This window comes from Heptranchias perlo, chromosome 18 (assembly GCF_035084215.1).
Source record: "Heptranchias perlo isolate sHepPer1 chromosome 18, sHepPer1.hap1, whole genome shotgun sequence".
Taxonomy (NCBI): domain Eukaryota; kingdom Metazoa; phylum Chordata; class Chondrichthyes; order Hexanchiformes; family Hexanchidae; genus Heptranchias; species Heptranchias perlo.
Genome location: NC_090342.1, coordinates 46,162,589 through 46,186,061, shown reverse-complemented (window position 1 = coordinate 46,186,061; position 23,473 = coordinate 46,162,589). Strand labels below are relative to the sequence as shown.

General features: G+C 42.9%; 1 protein-coding gene across 1 annotated transcript in view; it reads right to left on the bottom strand.

The window, feature by feature from the left end:
• fam3c (FAM3 metabolism regulating signaling molecule C) overlaps window positions 1–22,644 on the bottom strand; it is a 49,870-nt gene extending 27,226 nt beyond the window's left edge. The window contains exons 1-2 of the mRNA XM_067999854.1: window positions 22,455–22,644; window positions 6,797–6,849 (exon numbers count right to left, since the gene is read on the bottom strand). Of these exons, the coding sequence (XP_067855955.1) occupies window positions 6,797–6,809 (13 nt within the window). The 5' untranslated portion in view covers window positions 6,810–6,849; window positions 22,455–22,644. The remainder of the gene's footprint in view (window positions 1–6,796; window positions 6,850–22,454) is intronic.
• Between the last annotated feature and the right edge of the window lie 829 nt (window positions 22,645–23,473).

Sequence of the window (23,473 nt, the reverse complement as noted above, 5' to 3'; positions counted from 1 at the left end):
CCTCTGGGGTTGGGAATTCCAAAGAAGTGAAGACTTTTTCCTCATCTCAATCCTAAATGGCCAACCCTTTATCTTGAGACTATGGCCCCTAGTTATAGACTTTCCAGCCAGGGGAAACTTGGGTGCAGTTTTGGGCTCCACACTATAGGAAAAATGTTGAGGTAATAGAGAGAGTACTGCATAGATTCACTCGAAAACTGTCTGGTTAGAGGAAACACAAATAAAGTCTTGTAAAATTGAGGCTGTTTTAATTCAAAGTGTTTAAAATTATGAAGGAAATGGATGGAATAGATAGGCTATTTCAAGCGATTGAGGGGACATAGATACAAGATGAAATGCAAGAGATTTAGGACAGAGAGCAGGAGAAACCTTTCTTTTTACACAGAGGGTTATGAGGGTGTGGAATGCACTACCAGAGTTAGTGATTAAAGCAGAGATCACGTCAACTTTTAAGAATGATTAGACAGGTGGTTAAAGGAAAGGGAAATAAAAGGATATAGGATCAGGGTAGACACATGGGCCTAGGATTACTGCTCTAGTAGAGAATAAACTGCAACACAGACTAGTAGTGCCAAATAGCTAGTTTCCATGTTGTAATTTCTATGTAATACATAGAATACAAGTCACAAGAAGTCATGACCAAACTGTATCGTGCTCTGATCAAACCACACTGAGTAATGCATCAGTTTCTGGTCACTGAGGCACAAGGGAGACACTCAAGCACTGGAGGCAGTGCACAGAAGAGTCACAGGGCTGGTCCTTGGTGTCAAAGGTCTGAGTTATAAGGAAAGGCTGGAGAGACTTAAGCTTTTCAGCCTAGAAAGGAGGCATTTGAGAAGTGATGTTACAGGTTCATAAAATAGTTGAGGGAATAAAAAAGCTAAACCTGGAATATTAATGTTAATTAGTAAGGAGGAGGACGAAGGGACATAAATAAATTCAAACTAGTAAAAGGTAAATTTGGGACCCACGTGAAGTGATCAATGAATGGAGTAGTGGAGGCAAGAACTCTGGATTCTATAAAGCAACATTATATACTGAAATGGTGAGACTTCTGGATGGTGAATGAAAATGGTTTGAATGGCCTTCCTTACCTTAACTATCTTGTGATCAGATAATTGAAGCATAGCTGTTAATCTAAACATTTTTTTAAAAATTCGTTATGGGATGTGGGCGTCGCTGGCAAGGCCGGCATTTATTGCCCATCCCTAATTGCCCTTGAGAAAAACATGAAGGCTGTGATTTGCAACTAAGAAAATGCACTACAATTTTCCCCTGCACATGATTCTCACTTCATTCCATCTCTGCAATGTTTGCATACAAGTACATTTGGTTTCCATTCCAATTTTCAATGCAAAGTGGTGCAGCCATATGCAGAAAAAACTGTAAGAGCCTCCAAGTTTGCCAGCCTAAGCTGAGGAAATCATAATTGTTGACGTGGCTGGAATTAACAGACAGAAATAAACTATAAAACTCCCCGTTTCAATAGAAAAATTATATAGGCTATAAATAACCCAGTCTGATCAAAGTCACCACAAAAGCAAGTCTGTCAATCAGAATTATATAAGACTTCACTAAGCACACGTCACTTAGTGTCAAAGTTGACACTAAACCTTCAGGTCAAAAAACATTCGTACTGCAGCTTGTTACCATGGTTTGGGCAACACTAACAGTCAGTATAACCTTTTAAAAAGCAGCATAAGGAAAATCAAATTAGTGGCAAGGTTATTACAATGGATCAATGTACAAATGTAAACAATTTTACAACACCACGTTATAGTCCAACAATTTTTATTTGAAATCTACAAGCTTTCGGAGGCTTCCTCCTTCGTCAGGTAAAATGAAGGAGGAAGCCTCCGAAAGCTTGTAGATTTCAAATAAAAATTGTTGGACTATAACTTGGTGTAGTAAAATTGTTTACAATTGTCAACCCCAGTACATCACCGGCATCTCCACATCAATGTACAAAAGCAAGGAGGGTCACCAAAAGCACACAGTTGGCTGAAGAGAGGGGCATTTTGGAAGGAGAACACGGCTAAAAATTCTGATGGTCAATGAAAAAGGCATATCAACTATTTTAATTATTAATTACTGTAATACTCTCAGTATATGTGACTGCATGAAGCATTCGTAACAAGATAGATGAATTAATGGCACAAAGAGATAAATGGCTTTGATCTAGTAGCCATTATTGAGACGTGGTTGCAGGGTGACCAAGGTTGGGAACTAAATATTGTAGGGTACTTGACTTTTAGAAAAGATAGGAAAAATAGAAAAAGTGTGGGGGAGGGGGGCTGGTGGCCCTGATAATAAAGGAGAGATAATGGCAGTAGTGAGAAGGGATCTTAGCTCAGAAAATCAGGGTGCAGAATCAGTATGGGTGGAGCTAAGAAATAACAAGGGACAGAAAACGCTGGTGGGAGTAATTTATAGGCCCTCAACAGTATTTATAGTGTTGGACAGAGTATAAATCAGGAAATTAGAGGAGCATGTTACAAGGGAAATGCAATAATCGTGGGGACTTCAATCTTCAGATAGACTGGGCAAACCAAATTGGCAAAAGAAGTTTGGAGGACAAGTTCATGGAATGCATTCGAGACAGTTTTCTAGAACAATATGTCGAGGAACCAACTAGAGAACAGGCTATTTTAGACCTTGTATTGTGTAATGAGACAGGGTTAATTAGTAATCTTATAGTAAAGGATCATCTGGGGCAGAGTGATCATAATATGACAGAATTTAATATTGAGTTTGAGAGTGATGTAGTTAAGTCCGAAACTAGGGTCTTAAATTTAAACAAAGCCAATTATGTAGGTATGAGGGGCGAGTTGGCTAAGGTAGATTGGGAAATTAGATTAAAAGACATGACGGTAGATAAGCAATGGCAAATATTTAAAGAAATAATTCATAATTCTCGACGAATATACATTCCCTTGAGGAATAAAAACTCCACAGGAAAAGTGGTCCAACCGCGACTAACTAGAGAAGTTAAGGATAGTATTAGATTAAGAGACTTACAATGTTGCCAAAAAGAGTCGTAAGACTGAGGATTGGGAGGGTTTTTAGAAATCAGCAAAGGATGACCAAAAAATTGATAGAGGGAGAAAACAGGAGAGTAAACTATCAAGAAATATAAAAACAAATTGTAAGACCTCTACAAGTATCCTTTAGCGAAAGCAAACGTGGGTCCCTTGGAGGCAGAGACAAGAGAAATTATAATGGGGAATAAGGAAACGACAGCGACATTAAGCAAATATTTTGTACCTGTCTTCACAGTAGAAGACACAAAAAACATACCAGAAATAGTAGGGAATCAACAGTCTAATGAGAGTGAGGAACTTAAAGTAATTAAGATTAGTAAAGAAAAAGTACTGGAGAAATTATGGGACTAAATGCCTAAAAATCCCCTGGACCTGATCGCCGACATCCTAGGGTTTTAAAAGAGGTGGCTGCAGAGATAGTGGATGCATTGGTTTTGATCTTCCAGAATTCTCTAGATTCTAGAACGGTACCCATGGATTGGAAGATAGCAAATGTAGCACTGCTATTCAAGAAAGGAGGGAGAAAGAAAACAGGGAACTATAGGCCAGTTAGCTGGACATCAATAGTGGGGAAAATGCTAGAATCTATCAAGGACGTACTAACAGGGCACTTAGAAAATCATAGTATAATTAGGCAGAGTCAACACGGTTTTATGAAAACGTGTTTGACAAATCTATTAAGAGTTTTTTTTTGAGGGTGTAACTAGTAGGGTAGAGAAAGGGGAACCAGTGGATGTAGTATATTTGGACTTTCAAAAGGTATTCGTAAAGTGCCACACAAAAGGTTGTTATACAAGATTAGGGCTTATGGGATTGAGGGTAATATATTAGCATTGTCTGAGGATTAGTTAACGGACAGAAAACAGAGAGTAGGAATAAATAGGTTATTTTCGGGTTGGCAGGTTGTAACTCGTGGGGTGCCGCAAGGATCATTGCTTGAGCCTTAGTTATTTACAATCTATATCAATGACTTAGGGACCAAGTGTTATGTATCCAAGTTTGCTGACGACACAAAGCTAGGTGGAAAAGTAAACTGAGGAGGACGCAAAGAGGCTGCAAAGGGATAGAGACAGGTTAAGTGAGTGGGTGAGAAGGTGGCAGTTGGAGTATAATGTGGGGAAATGTGAAATTATCTACTTCGGTAGGAATAGAAAAGCAGAATATTTTTTTAAATGGTGAGAGACTAAGAAATGTTGGTATTCAGAGGGATTTTGGTGTCCTTGTACACGAATCACAGAAAGTTCACATGCATGCACAGCAAGCAATTAGGAAAGCAAATGGTATGTTAGCCTTTATTGCAAGGGGTTGGTGTATAAGAATAAGGAAACCTTGCTGCAATTACATAGGGCTTTGGTGAGATCACACCTAGAGTACTGTGTACAGTTTTAGTCTCCTTACTTAAGGAAGGATATACTTGCCTTAGAGGGTGTGCAACAAAGGTTCACTGGATTGATTCCTGGGATGAGAGGGTTGTCCTGTGAGGATAGATTGAGCCTATATTCTCTGGAGTTTAGAAGAATAAGAGGTGACCTCATTGCAACGTATAAAATTCTTAGAGGACTTGACAGGGTAGATGCTGAGAGGCTGTTTCCCCTGGCTGGAGAATCTAGATCTAGGGGTCGTAGTCTCAGGATTAAGGGGTCAGCCATTTAGGACTACGGTGAGAAGGAATTTCTTCACTCAGAGGGTTGTGAATCTTTGGAATTCTCTACCCCAGAGGGCAGTGGATGCTCAATCGTTGAGTACATTTAAGACCGAGATCGATAGATTTTTGGACACTAAGGGAATCAAGGGATATAGGGATCAGGTGGTAAAGTGGAGTTGAGGTAGAAGATCAACCATGATCTTATTGAATGCAGAGCAGGCTCGAGGGCCTACTCCTGCTCCTACTTCGTATGTTCAGCATGTTGTGTGCCTCCAAAGATATGAAGAAAATGTGGTTTCAGCTGGCAGATTACAGAGCAAAGGCAAGCATTTTGCCCATTGATGCATCCAGTCAACATTAACTTTTGCTTCCCCAAAAAATCTTTTGCAGCTTTATCTTTTTATTGATATGAATTTTGCAGTCATATTAGATCAACAATGCAGTATTTTACTCTTAAAATATTATTACAGAAGATAATCAAAATTAAAATAGTGACTATTATCTTTCCTTCCCTCCACCTTTAGTATTGCGAGCTGCATTTTCCTTCCAAAATATTTATATTTTGGTGCATTATTTTGAAAGGAAGTAAATGAGTGGGAAGAAATCCTTTTTAATCATGCTTCATCTCAGAAATGGGATTTAATAATGTTTCACACATCAAGAGCATCACCACAAATCAAAACCCTCCCCAATATCACTTCACCCAGACCAGGAGCAGCAGCAAGTCAACTGTAATAGGAGTATTTCAAGATTATCCTTGATTGACTAAGCATTCTCTTGGATGCTGAATGAATTTGCTTTTGACTAAAGACAAGAATAGACGTTTTCAAGAGAGTAGACACAAATTGATTGGGACTCGTGCATTTCAAACTGCATTCTCCTTAGCTGGATTTTATAAACTATTAATTTGTTCTATAAAATGCCATTGCAAACATCAAACCTATTGTCATTCTGAACTAGGAAGGGATGTTCTATGCATTGATGTATGCTGGTTTACAAACTAGCAAATAGTCACTGTTTCATGCAATATTCTTATGCAGTAATTCTCATACAGTAATGCAGTAGAGCATGAACAGCTTAAAGCTTAACTGAACTGTCGCTTTGATTATCAATGCACTGGATTTTGAACTCATCTCTTATTAATTCTCAACTAGTTGCTGCCCACTTCTAGATTATACTAATCTTCAACCGTCCATATGCATCTGGACAACAACTTTCTGAATTAGACTCCTAGAAATAGGTGAAGTACTCCAAGAAGTGATACTAAAAATTTACATATAAAAACAAGAAGAATTTGTTTCAGTTTTGAAAAAGTTTATATTATTGCATACAAAGCTGATCCTGAGAGAAGATTAATCAACTACTTCAATTGTACATTGTAAAATTAAGATGGGATCAGACCAATGAAGTGTATCAGAAACAGACCACCAGCTGATTGGGCTCATTTTCAATTAGAGTGCAAATTTACAATAATTTGTTCCCTTGAACAGAAGTGAGCAAAGATATTACATGATACAGTGTGCCCTCAAGTGACAATCTCTTTTTCCTAGGGTTGAAGCCAGGACAGTGCACTTCCTGCACATTCAAGCTAGTCTTTCAAGCAAGACTCCTAATAACTTCCCAGTAACAATGGTACCAATTAGCATCTGTGTAGGGAGCAGCCCACTTACATTGAGACCCTTGCTCAAAGCATAATGTAAATTTTCAAACTCCCACCCTGATTATTTTTTGTATTCAAGGTGAAGGATATCAGTGCTGAGAAATGGGACACCTTTCCAACTATGGAATCCTTTTGACAGCAATCGTCCCCAAAAACGGTACAATGGCCAGATGCTGAGTAAAATACCCTTATCTCTGCCAAAAATGTATCTTAATTGCACTCTTGTGCCATCAAACCAGTGTGACCTCTTTTACAATTTACCACAAGTCACCTGTATGACCTCAGTGCTGCAGATTGCCAATTTAAAGCAAATCAATGTACAGTATAGGTAGTTCTGTGGTGTCCCAAATTTAATTTCAGATGGTTGTCTTGCTGTGCAACATTTTCCACTGTAAAGCAAAGGCTTATGTAAATGCGATTCAATGCAGCAGATCCTTGGTTGTACCTTACCTCCTAGTCTCATTGTTCCAACTTTAATTGTATGTATCTGCCAGCTCAAATACCTGTAAAGAAAAAAAAAAATCTAAAGTTGATTCCAGTAATATAAAATGCTTTTAAAGAGAAAGAAATCATAATATTTGTGGTTTAAAATAAGACTCCAATAGAACTATTATGAATCTACACATCATGTTTACACTTCCATTGTTCAAGGTATATTGTGCCAGCACTGCTTTTTTTAATTGAAAAACCTAAACCTGAAATACAAGTCTTCACCAATGCTCAGAAAAATAGGAGAGAAAGCAAAGTAAATAGAGCAGTGACTCGACAACAGAAAACGTGTTTTAAAAAACTGTTGCGGCAAGCAGTTCCACAGTCTGAAGGTATGAAACGGTGCAGAGTCTCAAGTCTTGACTTCACACAGTGAAGAGGAGAAGGAGGCTATCAGGATTTATTTAGAACTGTAAAAGCTGAAGAGAGTGTAAATGAGCACAACAATCAACTTCAGCATCCCTGGATTAGGAAGGGGGAAAAATAAAAACCAGAGTTCCCACGACTGATCGCTATCCATTATCGCCTAGATCATGTACAGACATGAACTAATTACTTGGGTGTCACCTTTGACCGGTTGCTAACCTACAAAAACCAACTTCTGTAAACTGCTGAGAAAGTAAAAACCGGAAATAACCGAATCGCCAAACTTGCCGGCTCTAACTCGGGTGCAAACGCCTCCACTTTACTGATCTGATCCCGCTCTTTGCTATTCAGTTGCGGAATATTGCGTTCCTGTTTGGGCTCACTCACCACATACTAAGCTGGTGGATACTCAACTGCATGCTACTGTGCATCCTGTGTCTGATGCATTGCCCCAACTCCCCTCCCACGGTTATCCTCCACATCTTTGCCATTCAGATGTAGTAACATAATTGGTGAATAGACTTTGTGACAAAATTATGTTGCCAATTCACTCTGATTTGTTCTATGTACCAACAGTGCGGCTCTCTTCAACACCCCCAATATGGTCAACCTTTCTTGATTCCTTTGACTTTTCCTTACCAACACGGTGGTGTGAAGAGTGGACAGCAGATGCTCCTAGAAATCATATCATCTCCAACTCTAGACTGACAACCAAGTTTCAACTGACCAGGTCAGAGGTTGGGCACTTCTCAACCACTTTCAAACTGGACAAGGACAGTGCAACTCAAATCTTCACCTCTGGGACCTTTGTGACGATGACAAACGCCCTTGCTGACAAATACAAACCATGTCTCATGTAGGTTTTAGACACATTAACATAAATGTCTAATGTACATTCACATAAAATGGCTGATCTAACATGCATTATGGGAAAATGAAGCTAGCTCAAGTTAGAAATACGGTCAAGAATTTCAATGCAGAGACGTAGCCAAGGCAACACTGATAAGACTTTGCTGAGATTGGCTAGCTAAAATCTTTCATGAGATAAGGAATAAGAACAGGACAATGCCCACCATTAACCATAATATGCTTAATAAAGAGTGAGTAATAAAATATATTGTGGGATTTTATACCTATGATTGTAAAATTTAAGAAATAATAGCATTAATAGTAGACAAAGTTAGTTATGGGATAATGAGAAAATTACTGAAGGAAAGCAACTGAATGCTGCGAGGCACCAAGAAACATGTCTGTGTGAAATATAGATAAGAAAGGAATCCAGTTGCAGCACTGTCACCAAGCTTAAAATCAAGGTCTGTCACATGACTAGGATTGTTCACAAGAGAGTATAAAAGTGAGGGTAACTGATGTAAGGGGGCAGCTTGAACTGAAGACACAAAAGGTTCAATCCAGCAGGCTGACTGTTTTAGATTACTGTAGATGCGCAGAACTTGCATGTTTACCATAATTGATGTATCATGGTAAACATGCAAGTTCCGCGCAGTAGACAGGAAATCTGCTAATTTTATAATTTCTTAATAAAGTATTAAAGTTGCTGACACTAGACACTCAAACCTATTAGTCAGCTAGAATCTTAGTGAATCTTACATCCCACATCATCGAATCATGCCCACTAACTAAACTACCTGGTGGCCTATGCACCTCACATGCTGATGATGACAACACTCTAAGGTGGCTGGAATTATACGCCGTGTCTGCATATGCAAAATAAATAAATGCATGAACACTGGGCGAGATTAGGGTGGCCTTGGCTGGGATATGCAGCCCTCTCCCCCAATGTCACTGTCTAGTCTCAGACATGGAAAATGACATTAACATGAGCTAGCAGCTTCAGGAGAGCAGGGGAATGAAAAAAACCATTAAAATTGGCTGTAGGATTTCCCCCCTCCTCTTTTCCTCATTGCCTCAAGAGGAGAAACACTTCCTGGAACCCTGCCATTGCATATTCCCTGGTAAACACAATAGGTTTAGTACAAATGTAAAGAAAAGCCTGCAAATCTGAAAGAAAATGCTGGAAATACACAGAAGGTCCACCCGCATCTATAAATAGAAAAGACAGGTTAACGTTTTCAGTGCAGACCCTCCGTCAGAGCTGTTCCAGCAGAGGGACTACACTCGAAACATTAACCTATCTTTTCTATTTATAAATGTTAAATGACTGAGTACTGACAGCATCTTTTGGTTTTATTTCACAATAGGTTTAGTGCTGGGTCTGTCACCGGAGAGGTGATATGACTAGCACAGTGAAAAGGCATACTGCAGCAACTCAGACAAAGGTCAAAAAAAGGGCCCAAGAAACCTTTAGCCTGACTGCATAAAGGCTCTATTTCAAGATTTAAAAGATTCAGCCACCTGGACTTTTGTTTGTATTTGCTTTGGATAGTCAAGCCTAAAAATATTTGTTTGACAAAATACTGAAGAACCAAATGTCATAACACAAAGGCTTGATTCACACTGTAAAAAACACCTATGGAAATACCCCATTAATAGCAAGATGCTTCACCTGATGACCCACTGATAACTTGTCAATACCTTGTGTATAGCCTCATTCAAATCCTTAGTGAGTTGCGAAGTAACATCTCATACTGCAGACAACAATGCCATTCCTCTACTGGTTCATCAAAATCAAAAGGCAAATTGTGCAATGCTATAAATACATAGATAGAAGATTAGATACAAGAGATTTAGGACAGAGAGTAGGAGAGTTGTGAGGCATGGAATGCACTAGTGAGTCGATGGATGAAGCAGAGATTACGTCAACTTCTAAGCACAGGTTGGAACGGTGGTTAAAAGAAAGAAATATAGGGGCTTGGGAACATGAGATCGGGGCAACTGCTCACGTGGAGGATAAACGCCAATGCAGATTGGTTGGACTGAACAGCCTGTTTCCCTGTCGTAATTTCCATGTAAGTTGCGTAAATCCTGTCAGCTTGACTCCATTGGTAGCACTCATCATTGTGAGCAACCCATAGATATTACTTGGTAACAAATTGCAAGACAAAATGTCGCCAGAACTCCACCACATGCTTAGAGAAAAGACACAGCACACTGGTTGAACCAATGTAAATATCATATTTTAATGCCAACACTTAAGATTGCATCAGCACACAGATCACACCCGCAGGTCCCCACATCATAAGACAAGTGTCTGCAATAAAGTACTGTTGTAAATTATATCAAGTGAAGCCATAGCTGTGCTCACTGCCACATTACATACAAAAGAGGAACAATTAGGAAAAGTATTTTTGAAAAGATAATTTAATAGTAACATCTACTGACCTTTGGAAAGATAGTTACACATACAGGATAAAGAGGCCCACCCGCCACACATGCGGCCCTCAACTCCCCAATGTGACTGTTCAGAGGACTCAAGGGAACTCCTGAGAGCTACATCTCACACCTGCCCGGGAAAGTGTTACTTTTTTGCTGGTTTCTGATTCATTTGATCAGATTAAGTGTAGAGTTAAAGCCAATCTACTCCATAAACTGCACCCAGGCAAATTCAGATTTGTGGCATTTCGATTAGTAATACTGGAGAGAGAAAAATGTACATTTATACAGCTCTTCAGAACCAACAGATTATATTTGAAGTGCTGCCACTGTTACACCGGCAAATGTGACAGCCAATTTGCCCATAGCAACTAAGACGAATGACCAATTAATCTGTTTGTGGCAGTGCTGCCTGAGGTAGGAATACTGACTGGCCGTTCTGTGGAATTATTTGCATCCACTTGAACCAGTGAAACAAGGAAATAGTGAATTAAATCCCAAGAGCGAAGCTTAAGCTGTTTACAAATGTCATCTAAACACAAAATCTTATCCTATTTACCTTAATGAGAGGTCTATGGGGCAGATGCAGAGTGTGGACACAGTACGTCAAAGAGACACCCACAACCTCCGTACACTGCACTCCTTTATTTAATATTTCTCCCATGAACACACCTAGTCAAGCCTGGAATCCAGTGATTCCAGTCCCTAAAATGGAGATCCAACAGAAACTTGAGACCCATGATGCAATCAGGTGAAGCGATCTGATGATATATATTAAAATGTTCCATTAACTAGACGAGTATGGATTGTATGCAAGCACTGAATGCCGGCTTATGCTGTATTATTATAAAGACTTTCTGGTGGCAGAGTGGTTGTAGTTGACCTTTCACATATAGGACCAGAGTGTAAAACAGCCCAAGTTGATGGGATAAATATCTGTTAGGGTGGGTGTTAGGCTCTTAAGTGCAATGAGTTTGACTTATCTATTCAGGTTTTAGTGGCTTTGATCCCACAGGCCGGGACTGCCCATAATTGTAGTGGAGCACACTTGGAGCCTACAGTTAAGGCCCATTATTGTACATTTTCAAGGGAAGATTAAGGCACCTTTAAATTCAAGAGTGCAGTCGCCAGCAGCTGTACACTTCAGTAAAAACCACAAAGAGGTACCGATGAAGGTCGTCTATCTCAGCCTTTCACAGGAATCCATGATTCAGCATCTAACTTTCTCTTACATACAACTGACCCAATCTATCTGGAATTGGCCGCATTGCGGACACGAAAATGGCAGTCCACAAGTCTGACACCAGTTGCTGTAACACTGGCTGTTGTTAATTCTTCCCTTTCAGGTGGACGTAAAAGATCCCATGACACTATTCAAAGAGGAGCAGGTGAGTTCTCCCCAGTGTCCTGGTCAATATTTATCTCTCAACTAACATCACTAAAACAGATTATCTGGTCATTACATCATTGTTGTTTGTGGGACCTTGCTGTGTGCAAACTGGCTGCCGCGTTTGGTAGATTACTACACTTCAAAAAGCACTTCATTGACTAAAGCGCTTTGGGACGCCCTGAGGTCGTGAAAGTCACTATTTAAATTTACATGAGGGACAATCAGATCTCCAAATTACACACTGGAGCTCATCTGACCAACATGTGCCTGGAAAGGAAAAAGGAAAAAGCAGTGCATGCAAGTCACTGTCACCAGACAGGAATGTTAAGAACAAGAACTGCAAAACCAACTTTTCTCTGCAACCTTTGTCAACTTGAACTGTGGATGCTCAATACTAACACAGACACAAAAGTGAGGATGAGAGAAAGGGTACGTGAGAGACAGGGTAGAAAACAAGGTGTACTGGTTAGAGTAGTAATGTCAGGGTGGAGGAAGTTCAGTAGGGCATTCCAAGGGATGAATGCTGGGTCCACCACTATTTCTAATTTACATCAACATGGATTCAGAAACTCAATGCAAATTGGACAAATTTGCAGACAATGTCAAACTAGGCAGCCCAGAAATTACAAAATGAGTTGAACTGCCTAAGTGGGCTTAACAATGACAAAAGAAATTTACATAGAATTATACAACACATAAACAGGCCATTCGGCCCAACAGGTCTATGATGGAGTTCATGCTCCACACAAGCCACCTACCACCTTCGTACAGACAAATGTAAAGTACTGCACGTAGGAATGGGCGACACACATACTCTCTATGAATTGTGTTGAAATAGCTATGGATGAAGTTGAAAGAGATCTTATAGTCTTTACAATAGGTGCAATCAAGAAAGTTAACAGAATGTTGAACTACATAGCCAAAACAGCAGAATACAAGTTAGAGGAAGTTGAGATCAAACTATACAGCACTCCAATCAGACCACACCTTGAGTAATGTGTCCAGTTCTCAAGATCAAGAAACGAGACGGACACTAGGACCACTGCTTTTCTTGATATATATTAATGACTTGGATGTACAGGGCACAATTTCAAAATTTGCAGATGACATAAAACTTGGAAGGGTAGTAAACAGTGAGGAGGATAGTGACAGACTTCAAGAGGATATAGACAGGCTGGTGGCATAGGCAGACAAGTGGCAGATGAAAATTAACGCAGAAAAATGCGAAGTGATACATTTTGGTAGGAAGGACGAGGAGAGGCAATATAAACGAGAGGGCACCACTCTAAAAGGGGTACAGGAACAGAGAGATCTGGGGGTATATGTGCATAAATCATTGAGAAAGTGGTTAAAAAAGCATACGGGATCCTGGACTTTATAAATAGAGGCATAGAGTACAAAAGTATGGAAGTCATGATGAACTTTTATAAAACACTGGTTGAGCCACAACTGGAGTATTGTGTCCAGTTCTGGGCTCTGCACTTTTGGAAAGATGTGAAGGCCTTAGAGAGGGTGCAGAAGAGATTCACTAGAATGATTCCAGGGATGAGGGACTTCAGTTATGTGGATAGACTGGAGAAGCTGGGGCTGTTCTCCTTGGAACAGAGACAGTTGTGAGGAAATTTGATAGAGGTATTCAAAACCATGATGGGTCTAGACAGAGTAGAGAGAGAGAGAAACTGTTCCCACTGGTGGAAAGGTCAAAAACCAGAGGACGTAGATTTAAGGTGACTGGCATAAGAACCAAAGGTGACATGAGGAAAAACTTTTTTTTACACAGCGAGTGTAATGCACTGCCCGAGGGGGTCGCAAAGGCAGATTCAATCACTGCCTTCAAAAGGGAACTGGATAGGTATTTGAAAGGAAAAAAAATTGCAGGGCTACAGGGATAGGGTGGGGGAGTGGGACTAGCTGGATTGCTCTTGCATAGAGCCAGCATGGATTTGATGGGCTGAATGGCCTCCTTCCGTGCTATAACCATTCTATGATTGTGATTTAAACGCTGGAGGCAGCACAGAGTAAAGCCATGAGGTTAATCCCTTTTATTCGGGTTCTAAATTATCAGGTTAAACAGAGCAGTTTTGGGCTTTTGTTAAATGGTCGAGATCAAGTGAGGAATCAATTTTGTATTAAGCCCCAAGGCTAAAAGCCTGCAGAACTTTGCTGATGGTGGCAGTCTTAACAGAGGTCACAAGCAGCCTGAATTTCAAGGTTAAACAATACATAAGAGTACATTTAGATCTGAACTTCCTCACAATTCATGCATGCTTTGCAACTTAGAGACTATCTTCTCTGTAGTATTGCCATAATAGGTACATTCGATGCTTTGCTGAACCTAAACACCAGCAGCTCCTGCTCAGCCCTGGTATCACAGACATGTTCTGTGGCACTATCACCGTGCAAAATGGAATAGATTCAGAACAGATCGAGCAGCTCAAAACTGGGCATCCATGAGGCGCTGTGGGCCATCAGCAGCAGCAGAATTGTATTCCAGCACGATCTGTAACCTCATGGCCCGGCATATTCCTCACTCTACCATTACCAACAAGCCAGGGGATCAACCCTGGTTCAATGAGGAGTGTAGAAGAGCATGCCAGGAGCAGCACCGGGCGTACCTAAAAATGAGGTGCCAACCTGGTGAAGCTACAACTCAGGACGACATGCACGCTAAACAGCGGAAGCAACATGCTATAGACAGAGCTAAGCAATTCCACAACCAACGGATCAGATCAAAGCTCTGCAGTCCTGCCACATCCAGTCGTGAATGGTGGTGGACAATTAAACGACTAACAGGAGAAGGAGGCTCTGTAAACAACCCCATCCTCAATGATGGCAGAGTCCAGAAGACAAGGCTGAAGCCATCTTCAGCCAGAAGTGCCGAGTGGATGATCCATCTCGGCCTCCACCCGATATCCCCACCATCACAGAAGCCAGTCTTCAGCCAATTCGATTCACTCCACAATATCAAGAAACAGTTGAGTGCACTGGACACAGCAAAGGCTATGGGCACTGACAACATCCCAGTTGCAGTGCTGAAGGCTTGTGCTCCAGAACTAGCTGTGCCTCTCGCCAAGCTGTTCCAGTACAGCTGCAAAACTGGCATCTACCCAACAATGTGGAAAATTGCCCAGTTATGTCCTGTCCACAAAAAGCAGGACAAAGCCAATCCGGCCAATTTTTTTTAAAAATTCGTTCACGGGATGTGGGCGTCGCTGGCGAGGCCAGCATTTATGGCCCATCCCGAATTGCCTTCGAGAAGGTGGTGGCGAGCCGCCTTCTTGAACCGCTGCAGTCCGTGTGGTGACGGTTCTCCCACAGTGCTGTTAGGAAGGGAGTTCCAGGATTTTGACCCAGCGACAATGAAGGAACTGCGATTTATTTCCAAGTCGGGATGGTGTGTGACTTGGAGGGGAACGTGCAGGTGATGTTCCCATGTGCCTGCTGCTCTTGTCCTTCTAGATGGTAGAGGTCGCAGGTTTGGGAGGTGCTGTCGAAGAAGCCTTGGCGAGTTGCTGCAGTGCATCCTGTGGATGGTACACACTACAGCCACAGTGCGCCGGTGGTGAAGGGAGTGAATGTTTAGGGTGGTGGATGGGGTGCCAAGCGGGCTGCTTTATCTTGGATGGTGTCGAGCTTCTTGAGTGTTGTTGGAGCTGCACTCATCCAAGCAAGTGGAGAGTATTCCATCACACTCCTGACTTGTGCCTTGTAGATGGTGGAAAGGCTTTGGGGAGTCAGGAGGTGAGTCACTTGCCGCAGAATACCCAGCCTCTGACCTGCTCTCGTAGCCACAGTATTTATATGGCTGGTCCAGTTAAGTTTCTGGTCAACGGTGACCCCCAGAATGTTGATGGTGGGGGATTCGGCGATGGTAATGCCGTTGAATGTCAAGGGGAGGTGGTTAGACTCTCTCTTGTTGGAGATGGTCATTGCCTGGCACTTATCTGGCGCGAATGTTACTTGCCACTTATGAGCCCAAGCCTGGATGTTGTCCAGGTCTTGCTGCATGCGGGTTCGGACTGCTTCATTATTTGAGGGGTTGCGAATGGAACTGAACACTGCAGTCATCAGCGAACATCCCCATTTCTGACCTTATGATGGAGGGAAGGTCATTGATGAAGCAGCTGAAGATGGTTGGGCTGAGGACACTGCCCTGAGGAACTCCTGCAGCAATGTCCTGGGGCTGAGATGATTGGCCTCCAACAACCACTACCATCTTCCCTTGTGCTAGGTATGACTCCAACCACTGGAGGGTTTTCCCCCTGATTCCCATTGACTTCAATTTTACTAGGGCTCCTTGCTGCCACACTCGGTCAAATGCTGCCTTGATGTCAAGGGCAGTTACTCTCACCTCACCTCTGGAATTCAGCTCTTTTGTCCATGTTTGGACCAAGGCTGTAATAAGGCCTGGAGCCGAGTGGTCCTGGCGGAACCCAAACTGAGCATCGGTGAGCAGGTTATTGGTGAGTAAGTGCCGCTTGATAGCACTGTCAACGACACCTTCCATCACTTTGCTGATGATTGAGAGTAGACTGATGGGGTGGTAATTGGCCGGATTGGATTTGTCCTGCTTTTTGTGGACAGGACATACCTGGGCAATTTTCCACATTGTCGGGTAGATGCCAGTGTTGTAGCCAGTTGTTATCGCCCCATCAGTCTACACTCAATCATCAGCAAAGTGATGGAAGGTGTCGTCGACAGTGCTACCAAGCGGCACTTACTCACCAATAACCTGCTCATCGATGCTCAGTTTGGGTTCCGCCAGGACCACTCAGCTCCAGACGTCATTACAGCCTTGGTCCAAACATGGACAAAAGAGGTCAATTCCAGGGGTGAGGTGAGAGTGACTGCCCTTGACATCAAGGCAGCATTTGATCGAGTGTGGCACCAAGGAGCCCTAGTAAAATTGAATGGGAATCAGGGGGAAAACTCTCCAGTGGCTGGAGTTATACCTAGCACAAAGGAAGATGGTAGTGGTTGTTGGAGGCCAATCATCTCAGCTCCAGGACATTGCTGCAGGAGTTCCTCAGGGCAGTGTCCTCAGCCCAACCATCTTCAGCTGCTTCATCAATTACCTTCCCTCCATCATAAGGTCAGAAATGGGGATGTTCGTTGATGATTGCACAGTGTTCAGTTCCATTCGCAACCCCTCAGATAATGAAGCAGTCCGTGCCCGCATGCAGCAAGACCTGGACAACATCCAGGCTTGGGCTCATAAGTGGCAAGTAACATTCGCGCCAGACAAGTGCCAGGCAATGACTATCTCCAACAAGAGAGAGTGTCTAACCACCTCCCCTTGACATTCAACAGCATTACCATCACCGAATCCCCCACCATCAACATCCTGGGGGTCACCATTGCTGTGGCTACACAGCAGGTCAGAGGCTGGGTATTCTGTGGCGAGTGACTCACCTCCTGACTCCCCAAAGCCTTTCCACAATCTACAAGGCACAAGTCAGGAGTGTGATGGAATACTCTCCACTTGCCTGGATGAGTGCAGCTCCAACAACACTCAAGAAGCTCAACATCATCCAGGACAAAGCAGCCCATCCACCACCCTAAACATTCACTCCCTTCACCACCAGCCCCTGTGGCTGCAGTGTGTACCATTCACAGGATGCACTGCAGCAACTCGTCAAGGCTTCTTCGACAGCACCTCCCAAACCCACGACCTCTACCACCTAGAAGGACAAGAGCAGCAGGCACATGGGAACACCACCAACTGCACGTTCCCCTCCAAGTCACAAACCATCCCGACTTGGAAATATATCACCGTTCCTTCATTGTCGCTGGGTCAAAATCCTGGAACTCCCTTCCTAACAGCACTGTGGGAGAACCTTCACCACACGGACTGCAGCGGTTCAAGGCGGCGGCTCACCACCACCTTCTCAAGGGCAATAAATGCTGGCCTCGCCAGCGACGCCCACATCCCATGAACGAATTTTTAAAATGACAGATGTTTAGAGAGCTTACAGCTTCCCAATAATGACTGGTATGAGCTGGTGCAAAGTGCATATAGGTCAAGAAATGTACATGAAGTAATGTGGTTAGAAAGGTATAAAAAGGGCGGGATTGTAATGCAAAGTTGGTAGAAGGAAGAGATTTAGAGAGTGAAACTCAATGGCTGTAACGTGTGATCTCCTACAGAAAAGCTTCGACGCGTGTTGTCTGAGACTATGTTCACATAACCCTTAATGAACTTGTAAGTGTTTGACTCCTGCATCTGGAACTCTCATTTCTGGTATGTAAACAAGGACTGCAGCCTCTGCCTATCACTGCACGTTTCAACCTGGAATGGAGATGTCGGGGCGATGATCTTGGAGAGATATAAGATAGTTAATGGCACAGTAAAGTTAATCTGGCATACTACTGTAAATTATATTTAAGAGTAGGAAAAGTGGACACAGGTTCTAACTAGAAAAAGGTCATCATAGAATTGATAAATAAGTTGTTCTTCAAATAGACAGTTATCAACTCCTGAAATGGACTTATTGGCAAAGGATTGGAGGCAAAACCTTGGAATCATTTAAGAAACAATTAGATGCAGCAATGGGATTATTCTGGATAGATAGGTTAAGATGGGCCGAATGTTAAGTAGCTTATGATCTTGTGGTAAATCACCATTTCCCTCCATAGATATCCCTCACCTTGAGCAAATAATTCCCTTAGACCCTATTTTTTAAAAAAAAATTCTTTTGTATAGCTATTTGTCAGAATCAATCCAATAAAAGCAAGAATACTCCCTCAAGAAGAATTTTTCCAAGTGCCTCTGACCTTTGTATGCTGGTGGCAACAAAAGTAAATATAAACTCTGCCAATAGCACAGACGGTGGGTTACCCATTTAGGTTTGGCAACAGGTGGGCTTGATCTCAGTCCCCACTACACACGACAGCAATGCAATGCTGCCGTTGCTGGCCTGTACTGATCGTACCCTGACATCGTTGAAGGTCTATAAAGTTGCCAAGGACAACTCTGCACTAACTGAGCATCTGCGAGATGCAAGCAACTGCAGCTGCTTTAAAGACCTATCTGCAATTCTGGAATAGCTGCTCAGAGTTGGCAGGAGGTGAACTGGCTCCACCTACAGAACTGTTCTTAGTGGAAGCGACTCATTTAAATCATCTGCCAAAGTTTTCACCATCCACGGTATAAAAAAAATGGAACTAACCATCACCATTTGAACATCACAGACAACGTCAATGACATCAAAGAAATTCAGTATCAAATTCCGCAAGATGCACTGAATATCTGAAAGTACACAGCATTTATGAAGGGAAGTATGATAAATAAATGTTGGGCAATCAGTGTCACAGGTTACCTCCCACAGCTGGCACTTGCACAACATGAATGTTTGAGCCGAGAATGAGAACTGAAGGCTGCTCATATCCATCTACAAACATCTGTGTATATAACTGACAACAAATATGTTCTCTTTTGAACATTGATGGAGCAGTATATTATTCTTAAACCACTGGTCAGAGCCTGATTTATGCTTTTAATTTTGAGCCTTGAAATGATTTTGCTACTATGAAATTTAACAGTTCTGCCTTTGGGGAAAAGTCTTCAAACTCTTCCAACTAGCAGATATGGGGATGGTGCCATAGGACTGGAGGATTGCAAAATGTTACAACCCTGTTCAAAAAAGGGGAGAGGGATAAAACCGGCAATTACAGGCCAATAATCCGGGACAAAATAAACTGGCACTTGGAAAAGTATGGGCTAATAAATGAAAGTCAGCACAGATTTCTTAAAGGAAAATCATGTTTGACTAACTTGATTGAATCATAGAAAGGTTACAGCACGGAAGGAGGCCATTCGGCCCATCGAGTCCACGCCGGCTCTATCCAAGAGCAATCCACCTAGCTGATTGAGTTTTTTGATGAAGTAATGGAGAGGGTAGCACGGTTGATGTTGTGTACATGGACTTTCAAAAGGCATTTGGTAAAGTATCACAGAATAGACTTGTAAGCAAAATTATAGCCCATGGGATTAAAGGGATAGTGACAGCGTAGATACAAAATTGGCTAAGGGACAGGAAGCAGAGTAGTGGCAAACTGTTGTTTTTCAGACTAGAGGGAAGTATACAGTGGTGTTCCCCAGGGGTCAGTATTAGGACCACTGCTCTTTTTGATATGTATTAATGACCTGGACTTGGGTATAGAGGACATAATTTCTAAGTTTGCAGATGACATGAAACTCACAAATGTAGTAAACAATGTGGAAAATAGTAACAGACTTCGGGAGGACATAGACAGACTCGTGAAATGGGCAGACAGATGGCAGTTGAAATTTAATGCAGAGAAGTATGAAGTAAGGAGGGGGCAATTTTAGCCAAAAGGAGAGCCAGCAGCACTGGAGAAAATAATTCAGGAAACAATGAGCAGTGCAGTGTCAGAGGACAAACACTCAAATACTGATGACCAGTTTCTCTTCTGATTCTTTAAAAAAATATATTTACTGCAATCTATTTAATGTGTCAACCTTGGCACAGTGGTAATGCTATTGCATCTGAGTCAGAAGGTCATGGGTTAATACCCCACTCCAGGATTTGAACATGCCTTTCAGCCTTCTAGGCACCCCCCCACCAAAGCTCTGGAATTCCCTCCCTAAACCTATCTGCTTCGCTCTCCTCCTTTAAGACCCTCGTTAAAACCTACCTCTTTGATCAAGCTTTTGGTCACCTGTCCAAATATCTCATTATGTGGCTTGGTGTCAAATTTTGTTGGATAATGCTCCAGTGAAGCACCTCAGGTTGTTTTAATACATTAAAAAGGTGCTATATAAATGCAAGTAGTTGTCGTTGCAAATATTTTTTAAAATCCTTCCTACCATCATCTTGGACCTGCATATATTAAAGTATCGGAACTTCTTTATTCAGAGGTACTTTTGCCCCCCTTGCCACCACCTTTAGCTTTAACAATTAACATAGTACATACAAGGAGGGACAGGTAGGCTTGCAGCTCTTCTAAAAAGTGTAGTTTTGATATAGTGGCTACCATGGAGTCCCAGGAGAGGAGTACTACATAGGAGTATCACATCAAGGCTCCAATATTTGAACTCAAACTTAAAAGCTAATAATTTACATTATACATCAAACTTACTTTCTTCCAGTTTTTCTCACCATCTCTCCTGAATTTGCTGACTTACCAAGTTAGTTCCACATACATTGCTTGCCTTTCACTGCTTTGCTCAAATTGCCATTCTTCATAAAGGTGAACCCACTAAGTTCCCACCAGTCAGTCTCCTCCCCAACACAGCCAAACATTACCAATGCTTGCCGATGTACACACAAGTACTTTCTGCAGCACAGGTCACAATATCACTCAGGAGCAGGAATGCTGGCTAATTATTTTTTAATCTAGCCTTGGGGAACAGAAGCCAATTATTGTGCCCCGATTGCTGTCTTGGCTAAGAAGAACTCAGCACAAACCAGGAATCACATCCAAGACTGCCTGATGTGTGAGGCTTAGTACCTGTCCACATAGCCACAAGAATGTTCCAAGGCACTTCAGTAAGAGAGGGTACAGAGTCTTTGTTAGGAGAGGTAACCAAAAGCTTGGTGAAAGAGACACTTTTTGAGAAGACTTCGAAAGGTGGAGAGCAAGATGGGGTTTGAGGAGGGAGTCCCAAAGACTAGGCCCAAGTCAGCTGAAGGGTTTGCCACGCAAGGTGAGGGAGAACAAAGTTTGATCTGCTCGATGTGGTCCGGCCAAAAGAAAGTAGCGCTTAATATGGAAGCTATTGGAGCACCTACGCCCATGATTAGCTTTATAAAGCATTCCAGTTTTAAAAGACGATTCATAAGATTTTGCTTTTAGATAACTCGATAATGGAATTTAACTATTTCAGCTCACATTTTCGTTGTGGGACATTTTGTGTGAACAAAATAATTGTTGCATTTACCTATATAACAAGGACTACGCTTCCATAGCAATTCATTGGTTGCAAAGCACTTTGACACATTCTGAAGGTGTGAAAGGCGCTTCCTCACAGGAGCGGGGGCTCGGTGTAGGGGGAAGGGGGACAAGTCCGGGGGGGGGGGGGGAGGGAAGAAGGGAAGAGAAGGTGTGGGGGAGGGGAGAAAGAGGGGGAAAGAGGGGGGGAGGGGATGGGAGGACAAGTCAGGGGGGGGGGAGGAGAAGGGGGGGGGAGGAGAAGGGAAGAGAAGGTGTGGGGGAGGGGAGAAAGAGGGGGAAAGAGGGGGGGAGGGGATGGGAGGACAAGTCAGGGGGGGGGGAGGAGAAGGGGGGGGGGAGGAGAAGGGGGGGGGAGGAGAAGGGGGGGGGAGGAGAAGGGAAGAGAAGGTGTGGGGGAGGGGAGAAGGGGGGAGAAAGAGGGGAGAAAGAGGGGGGGAGGGGATGGGAGGACAAGTCAGGGGGGGAGGGGAAGGGGTACAAGTCAGGAGGGGGGGGGTTTGGGGAGGGGTTTAGGGTTGGTGTCGGGAGCTTGGGTTAGGAGCCCCTCCTCCTCGCCCTCTGAAGCCATCAGCCTGTCCAGAGGCTCAGGGACGGACTGGCCGGAGGGACGGACCTGTCACCGGCTGAACAGAGCCCGCTCGACCCGTCACTCACCTTCAGCCCCGGGCCGTGAATATGTGTCTGTCTCTCTCTGCGCCCTCCTGTCCTGTCCTGTCCGATCCGATCCACAGCCCCGGGCAGGCGGCCCACGATCCAACCGCTCACTCCGGCTCCGCTTAACCCAAATGCGACTCGAGCCGAGCTCCGCGCACCGCCGAGCGCCAGCGGGCGTGTCCAGGAAGAGCCCACTAACCCCGGAACCAACGTGCTCGCCCTCGCCACCGCCACCTGCAGGACACAGGCACAACCGCTCACAGCACCTGCTACTTTCACACAGAGCGTGCCTTTTTAAAAAAAAATCAAACAAGACTGAAGGATCATTACCAAGAAAACAAATTCGCAAGGTTAAAGAGGCACAACTGATGGAATAATTTAAACATAATTTGAACAAAAACAAAATGAAACTTATAATCTAAATCATATTATTGTGTGTGTTCTCTCAGTCCTGTCCTTTTCTGTTTTTCTTTCCAAGTTGAATCTGTTAACAATTTCACTTCCAACACACTTCTACCAACATAAAAATCCCGATTGCTGGTCTAATTTGCAGCATTTTTCCTTGGAGATCTCTAAAGCCTTTGACAGGGTCTGGAACCATGCCCTTTCCACTCATCATCCATCCTTTACAGATGATTCCATTACAGTCCATCAACTTTCTTCAGACCACTCTCTCTCTCTGTGCACACAAGTTTAATGCCTTTGGTTGCGCCAAGACTGAATCACCATTCTTGACCTTCTCCACGCTCTTCAATGGGGCAGTGAAATATTGCTCACTTCGAAAACGCAGGGGTGCATTTTAACTTTTAATTTTCCACCTGCCATTGACAGCAAAAGGCTGATTTTAACCGCCAGGCCTTGTTTAAATGATGCCGTGTTCAATTCCCACCTGGAATGGGTGGGATGAGGGTGTCTCATGGCCACTGGTGTCTTTCCAAGTAAATAGTTCAGATGTCTTCAAGGTCAAATTGGATAAGTATCTCAAAGAGAAACACAGCATTTGTTCCAACTCCAAGGAC